This window comes from Penaeus chinensis, chromosome 16, assembly GCF_019202785.1.
Source record: "Penaeus chinensis breed Huanghai No. 1 chromosome 16, ASM1920278v2, whole genome shotgun sequence".
NCBI classification, from domain to species: Eukaryota; Metazoa; Arthropoda; class Malacostraca; order Decapoda; family Penaeidae; genus Penaeus; species Penaeus chinensis.
The window spans coordinates 27,493,270-27,501,485 of NC_061834.1; the positions used below are offsets into that span (position 1 = coordinate 27,493,270).

At 33.2% G+C, this 8,216-nt stretch overlaps 1 protein-coding gene across 1 annotated transcript in view; it reads left to right on the plus strand.

Moving 5' to 3' along the window:
• Window positions 1-7,306, plus strand: part of LOC125033597 (RING-type E3 ubiquitin-protein ligase PPIL2-like) — a 9,260-nt gene extending 1,954 nt beyond the window's left edge. The window contains exons 2-11 of the mRNA XM_047625250.1: window positions 655-874; window positions 1,115-1,258; window positions 1,540-1,705; window positions 1,922-2,070; window positions 2,954-3,077; window positions 3,184-3,332; window positions 3,752-3,903; window positions 4,760-4,949; window positions 6,697-6,848; window positions 7,049-7,306. Of these exons, the coding sequence (XP_047481206.1) occupies window positions 655-874; window positions 1,115-1,258; window positions 1,540-1,705; window positions 1,922-2,070; window positions 2,954-3,077; window positions 3,184-3,332; window positions 3,752-3,903; window positions 4,760-4,949; window positions 6,697-6,848; window positions 7,049-7,130 (1,528 nt within the window). The 3' untranslated portion in view covers window positions 7,131-7,306. The remainder of the gene's footprint in view (window positions 1-654; window positions 875-1,114; window positions 1,259-1,539; window positions 1,706-1,921; window positions 2,071-2,953; window positions 3,078-3,183; window positions 3,333-3,751; window positions 3,904-4,759; window positions 4,950-6,696; window positions 6,849-7,048) is intronic.
• Window positions 7,307-8,216: the final 910 nt, after the last annotated feature.

The following is an 8,216-nucleotide window of genomic DNA, read 5'->3' on the forward strand; positions in this document are numbered from 1 at the left end:
ATATATATATATATATATATATATATATATATAAAATGTGTGTGTGTGTGTGTGTGTGTGCTTGTATGTATGTATATAAAATATATAATGTTTATGAAAGTTCAGTTTTATTTTGTTAGGATTTCATTGATGTTTGTACATTTTTTTTTTTTTTTTTTTTTGTATGTAAGAATGAAGTTACACAAAGATAAGCAAGGAATAATGATAGAAAAGTTTCTATACATTTTAGAAAAGTTTCTATACATTATTTTTCTTACATTAAAAAAACAATTTAATATCTTAACTTATGAGAACTTAAATAGATTATTAAATGCATTAATAGTTAGGTGCTTTTTCTTTCTTATTCCCCAGTGTTGGATGGACCATTAAAGTTTCTCAGTGTTTGAATTTTTTCCGACATTTATATAAAGTATTAAGGATACCTAAAGTTAATTATTCTTAAAAAAAAAGAAAAATATCCTTTTGAATATTTTCCGTGTGTTATTCTCAAGATAGGAAGTTTATTTATCCTCAGTTAGTTGAGACTATGCAATTTGCTTATACATGCTCATTCCAGATAGGAATTGCTGATTCCAGTTTAAAAAGAAGCAGACAAACTGTCATGTGTAAATTTTCTTGTAATAAAAACAATTAAATACAGTTTGAATTTTCCAGGTACCTAACCTCCACAGAGTGGTCAACACTCTATGGAGGTTACAAAAAGTCATCACACACTGGAGCCCGAGCAGAATTCAGACGCTTGCCACTCAGTCATTGTGCTCTGTCGCTGTTGCCCTTCAACCACCCGTACATTGATCCAAAGGGAAATGTTTTTGATCTTGAGGCAATCCTGCCTTTCGTTAAAAAATTCAAAGTGAATCCAGTCACTGGAGAGGTAGTTAATGTATATTTTTACATATTAGAAATGAAATATACATTGTAATGATAGTTACTTCTTGGTGGTAAGATGTTTTCGATGATGGATTTATATTCTGTATTACTATACTCCTAATGTCATATATATATATATATTTAATATATATATATATATATATATATATATATATATTTTTTTTTTTTTTTTTTAATGCCGTGAATGTAATTACAGAATAATTATGTAATTTACAATTTGCAGCCATTGAACGAAAAGGACCTGATAAAAGTTACCTTTCACCGAGCAAATACTGGAGAATACCACTGCCCTGTATTGTACAAGCCCCTCACCAACACCTCTCATGTGGTTGCAGTCAAGACAACTGGCAATGTCTTCTGTTATGAAGTGAATATTTTTTATTAATTAATTATTTCTCCTTCGGTTTTGTATTAGGACAATATTAGAAATAATTGCAATTGGGATTTTGGATTGTCTGAGGAATACTGTAAAAAAAAGAAAAAGAAAATAAAGAATGGCATTAAATAATGTGAATATATATATAGATAAGAACTTCTTAATTCTACAAAATTTGTTTTATTTCTAAAACTGAAAGCACATGTTTATTGTATTAGTAGATGTTTAAAAGTTCATCGGAATTTTATTTGCATATGTTGTCTGTCTTTTAGGCCATAGAACAGCTGAATATTAAAGTCAATAATTGGAGAGAGCTCCTCACAGACAAGCCCTTCACCCGGAATGACTTGATTATCATCCAGGATTCTCAAGACCTGACCAAGTTCAACATCAGCAAGTTTCATCATGTCATAAACAGCCTTAAAGTAGAGGATGAGGGTGAGTGGGTTGTACCTTTGGTTTTCATCTTTGGATTTTTCATAAAAAGTTTGTAGAAATAGTTTTTAGGTCTGAATTAAAATAGAGAAGGATTATATACTGTTCTAACATTTGTATATTATTACCAGTGCCTCATGAGAAATGCTGTTTTGTGCCATTGAAAGTTAGCATTGCATTGGTTTATGCATATTACTAGAGCAAGGTTTTCATTTACAGAGACTGTTAAAGCTCGTTCAGATGCATCCATGAGATTGAAGAATGTTTCACGAGATACTCAGCAGATCCTGGAAGAGTTCAACAAAACATACAAAGATGATGGTCCAAAGGAGGAATCAGGAGAACGAGTAGCAGACAAGTTTAATGCGGTATAACATTTCTCATTTTTGGATTGAGTTATATTTGATGAATAATTTTTCTCAGTTTGTTTTGCAGGATATATTTTTCTGCTTATGCTGTAGTAAATTCAGTTTATTGTAGATCTTCAATTTTGTCTCCTCTGAAACAAAAAATTCTTTAGCTATTTAGATATGAAAAGCTGATGTTTTGACAAGTTAAACCCAATGCCAACGGGCATGACATGTACGTACATGCTATGCCCACTGTGATTGTTTTTACACATAGATTGCTACACTTGTACTAAGTCACCAATGAGCCAATTATAAATACTGCCTGTCCCGCCCGTTTACCCTTTTCTTGGATTTACTAAAATATTTTACGTTATCTTATTTTGCTGTTACTAATGTGTATAACATTATAGTAATTATAATGTTTATAATAAAAATAACACCATCGATATTCATGGCACTAGTAAAAAATACATTTTTCCTGCCAATTCAAATCACATAAGGTCACAAGGTCTACTAATTGACTCGTTTGTGGCTAAGCACTAGCAGAGCCATCTATGTGCTGAGAAATTTCACAAAAAATATTTGAAATGAGCACAGCATTTTCCCCAGCGGCATTGGGTTAATGCAGTATGACATTTCTCAGGTGTAGACTTCTGTATGATAAATCATTTTTCTCTGCTCCTTATACAGGATGTATTTTTCCGTTTATAGTAAATTAGATTTAGATCTTAGAAACTACAAATTCTGTAGCTATATAGAAATAATAGCTTATATTTTGTATATTGGATGCACCAAGCAAGTGTGTATTTGAAATAGTGGATAATATATTTCTGTAATTGTAAACTTCCACCACTGATTTCATAAAAGATAATTTAGAATGATGAATTTGTTTTCACCAAAGGCACATTATTCAACTGGGAAAGTAGCAGCCAGCTTTACCTCAACTTCAGTAGATGTGGAAACGAAACAAGTAGCAGCAGTACTAGAAGACGATGTTGTCAGATATCAGAGGGTTAAAAAAAGGGGTATGATATAGTGCTGTTATATGCACATAATGATTACACTCTGTAAGAATCATGATATTGTTTGTTTTTATGTCAAAATTTTAAAATCTGCTTTATGGTCCCATAGGTTATGTTTCCCTCAAGACAAATTTGGGTACATTGAACCTTGAAGTGTATTGTGACACAGTTCCAAAAGCCTCAGAGAACTTCGTAAGGTTATGTGATCGTGGATATTACAAGGGAACAAAATTCCACAGATCAATTAGACATTTCATGGTAAGCTTCCTTGTTATGTAATTAAGATTTGAAATTTGCCTCCTTCATATAGGAAGTACATTGTAAAATATATATAAATATAATAGGTATGTCTTTCTTAAATTTGCTGACATGAACCATTGGTTTAACTTATATTTTACTTTTCTTTAAATTTCAATGCTTAAGGACATTATCATGGCCTTATCCATATTGAGGAGTTAATCTTTCCATAATTTACTTTACCTTTTCCAAACCAGTGCAACGCATCATAACTATCCTAAGAATAACCCAGTTCTGACCTTATGTTAAAAAAACTTTGTCATTTCTATTTAAGCAGGCATAATGATACTGAACTATATTTTAATGAAATTATGTGATACACCATAATTTATTGTACTCCTGTCAGGAGAAGAAGGCTTACAGCTTTTAATTATGTACAGATACAAGGAGGAGATCCAGAAGGTACAGGCAAAGGTGGAGAGTCCATTTGGGGAAAAGCATTCAAGGATGAATTTCGGCCCAACTTGTCCCATAAGGGGCGAGGAGTGCTCTCTATGGCAAATTCGGGACCTGACACCAATAAAAGCCAATTGCAAGTATAATTTCAATCCCTGTTTTAAGGCATATAAATTTAGGTTTATCCTGCAATACAGAAGGATATTGTAAGCATTTGTATGTGTGTGTCCTCCTTTTTCCTTTTCCTTTTGATAACAAACTGTAAACAATTATTCCAAGTACTAATTAATAAAGAAGTTTTGAACTTACAACAAATGGGACTATACATCAACTGTTATTTCTTCTGCTTCTACTTCTGCTCCCTTTCTTCTTATTTTTCTTTTTTTTTTTCTTTTTCTTTTTCTTTTTCTTCTTCTACTGCTTCTTCTGCTTCTTCTACTGGTTATTGTTACATACTGATTTTGCCTTTGCATGTCACAAGTAAGCACTGTATTGCAACAGTTGATGTATAGTCCATTTGCTATAAGTTTCAAAACTTCCTTATTGACCAGTACTTGGAATTTCTGTTTGGAGTCTGTTATCGGAACAGAATCATCAGCATATCCAAGATGTTTGAAAAAAAATCACCAAAATATATTTAATCCCTTAACGACGGGTCACGTCTATAGACGTGAAAACAAACCGCTCAAAATGTGGCGGGCAGCTGTATGCTGCGGCGGCGCTCCAAAACACTACAAAACAGTGATATGGCTTGATATACCAAACTCCCATGTTCAAAGTCAGCGCGTTGCCATTGATCACCAGAGCGTAGTTTTTATGTTTTTTTTTTTTTTTCGTTTTCTTCACCCGTCACCAAGGGGTTAATAAAATATGTGATGAAATGCATCTAGGCTTGCAAATGTAGAAACTCATTTTAGTAATAATATTTCTGTACTTGCAGAATTAACTGAATTAAAACAAAGATTTTAATGTACTGATTATTTGTTTTACAGCTTTATTACATACAGATCCTGTGCCCACCTTGATGGTAAACATACTATATTTGGGCGAGTTGTGGGTGGTCTTTCAACATTATCAGGAATGGAGGCTATTGAGACAGACAACAAGGATGTTCCAATTGAGGACATTATCATCCAGGAAACCACAGTATTTGTAGACCCCTTTAAGGAAGCAGATGTTGAGGTTTGTATATATATATATATTTTTTTTTAATGGAAATCTCTTATGGCTCATTTTAATCCTTAACCCATTGAAACTAGGTGCATCCATTGTCCACTGTAATTTTGCTTTATCAGTTAAAATGTATTCTGACTAATTCAGCTAGGCACTGTGTGTTGCTACATTATGGTGTCAAAATGTTGGCAATAGGTTGGACTACAATTGTTTTTTCCTCTTTTCAAGATTTTCAAAAATAATTTTTTAACTAAACTCAGTGAACAAGGCATGTATTTACATGCCATCCCTGGCAACATTGAGTTATCTTAATCTCCATGTTAACCCCTTGGATATAGGTGATTCACTGTTTGTGCGTGGCCCAAAATCTGGGTATTAGGTTTGAGTGGCTGCTCAAACTTGAGTGGCTTGTAGGTTGGGCGCATACAAACACTCATGAGCACTGTCAAGTCTCCTTACCTCCCCTTTGCAATTATTATCACTATAATTGTCATTTGATATGCTGTATCCAGATGGTAGGAAACCTGTTTTCCATGCACAGACTCTTTATTTTCTCTCTAGGTAGTCCAAAACTCAGTCCAATAATAACAATAGGTAAAATGTTGTTATTTTTGTAATTTTTTATCTTTTTGTATTATTCAATTTTCTGCAATACAACCTGTGTTGCCAGTCACAGCAGGCAGGAACAGGATCTTTAACTTGGAAGTAGAGTCCTCATTAAAGCAGGTACTCTTTTGGTCATGGCTCATGGATGGTACATTCCACACTTGTGTATTGATGGAAGTAATACCCACTGAGTCTAATCACCCTCCAAGAACTCTGTGCACTTGTGGTTAGTCATTCCCATCACCCCAGCCTTCAGCAGAAATTCTTATGACGACAAGTTTCTGTCACCCTGGCACTTTTAATATGTGCTTAATTTTTTTTGTTTTTGCTCCTTTTTGTTTAATATTAACATACATAGCAGGTAAGTTGGTAAGGTATCCCCAGTAATGCACATTAATACATGCACAACAGGAAAGTATGAAGACAGAATTCATCTATACCACAAGCAGCCCAGGGAATCTAACAAATACATGATAGGTGGTGCCCTACGGTACTTAATTTGTTCTTCAGCTGTATATGTATTCAATGTTCTGATTATTAGGACCAAATCCTGGGATGGTCCCTTTCTAGTTAAAGTGATACAACATCTTTAAAAACATAAACATTTCTAAATGCCAAAGCATTCTACCATGTTGGTACAGATATACCTACTATAAACAAAATCATTAAACCTAGTTTGTGTATATTCTGTTTTTCTACCATATACATTTCAGCTTTGGAATGATCCATGTCCTTTAATGATGATAATGATAATCATATTAATAGTCATAAAGTCTGGAAATTCTCTTTCTGAACATAAATATTATTAAGCAAAGAGGAGTATTTAATGAATCATGTCATGTCTGGATTTCACCTAATTTCTGATATACATAAATTAATGCAAAAGGACATATGTAATTTAACAGGTCTATGTGTCTTACCTTGTTTTGGATTATCATTTGTCCAGCAGATCACAGATTTATTTTTTTAGGTGTTACTGCTGTTCTTTTTTTATGTATGGTGAATATTGTGGTCCAAGTTATATCCTGGATATTATATGGCATATTCACATAGTTTTGAATTGCACTGATGAAGTCCAATCAAGAACTTCATATGTTGGCATAACTGAAATTTTTATATAGTTAAGTGTTTACTGACTTGTTTCATACAGCTTGCAGAAGAGAGGCGACTTGAGATTGAGAAAAGAAAGGCTGAAGAAGATGAGCTTAAGAATAGAAAACGGCCAAAAGTAGTGGAAGACCAGTTCAAGATGTTTCGGTCTGGAGTTGGCAAGTTCCTTGACCTAGGAAAATCATCAGTTTCGTAAGTACAGGCATACAAATGCTAGATGACTTGTCTTCTAATAGTTCAATATTTTGATGAGCTCAGACTTTATCTTACCTAATCCAGCTTTGAAACTCATATTCTTACCTTAAAGATCATTTAATTACTATAGCTTATATAAATATATTTATGGTTTGAATTCTGTACAAAATGTATATCAAAAGCATTTCTTCCCTCAGAAAAGAAGAACTTCAAACATCATCACAACAGAAGAAAAAGAAGGAGGCAACCTATGGCTTTAAGGATTTCAGTATTTTCTAGGACTAATTGTTTGAATTGGATTTAATGAGAATAGCTTTACTTTACAAGCTTTCACAAAAGTTAGATTTTGGTATTTTGTTCATATATTATTGTAAGATTGTGAGTGGTATCTGTACCAGTAAACATTATATTTAGAGAGAATTGTACTTTTGGAATATAATAAACTGTAAATGATATTTGGCTATGGCAATCTATATCCAATTGTTTTAGGAAAGAGTTGTTTGTGTTAAACCTTTCACAGAAGTGACTATGTAAAGGCAAATAATTAGTTTCCCCATTATAAAACTTTGATTGTCCAAGCCAAATTGCTAAGTGGCAAGTGGTAAATAGTTCTATGTCTCTCTCCATGTGTGGATCCAGAAGTGAATGAAACCTTCACATGTAACTTTTTGTGTTAATTCAAGGATCCTTAATACTCAGATAGACATGCCTCTGTGTACCATATTTCTAGTTAAGAGCATGTCATTTCTTTTTAGAAAACTTATTTTTGGAAGCTTGGCATGTGATACATGTGGAAGACAAATGTACCATCTTTCCTGCAAGGTCTTTGATTTTGGCTCTTGGTATCAGTGCTCCAAACTACATCACTGTTAGCATCACTAATACAGCAATACAGTTAATGCAGCCAAGCAGACTGACACATTCTTGTTAGTTTTTGTGGACGATCTTCCAGAATTGTAGGTTTACTGTAGCATATAGGGTGTCTTCTGTATGCACCATAAAAGTTAAACAAGTATTAAAGATTAATCCAGATCTCTAATGTACATGTGCAATGGCAGCATCCAGGATTAACTTTTAATTCACCTCTGGACTAGGCTTTACTTTTGAGCTCCAAGTTTAATCCTGTATTTGTGCAGAATAAGCTAGTTAATCCCACCAAAGATGTATTGATACGTAATGGCAATGTCATCAACTCCATAGAAAAGGTGGAGTTGAGTTGCCATTAATATTTATGATAAGCAATATTTATTGTAAAACAATTTCTGGCATTTTCATGTCAAAGATGTATGTGAAAATTCAATATATATTTTTAGAAGTTGTGGGATATTCAAACAGCAGATATAACTCTCAACATTGAAAATAAAA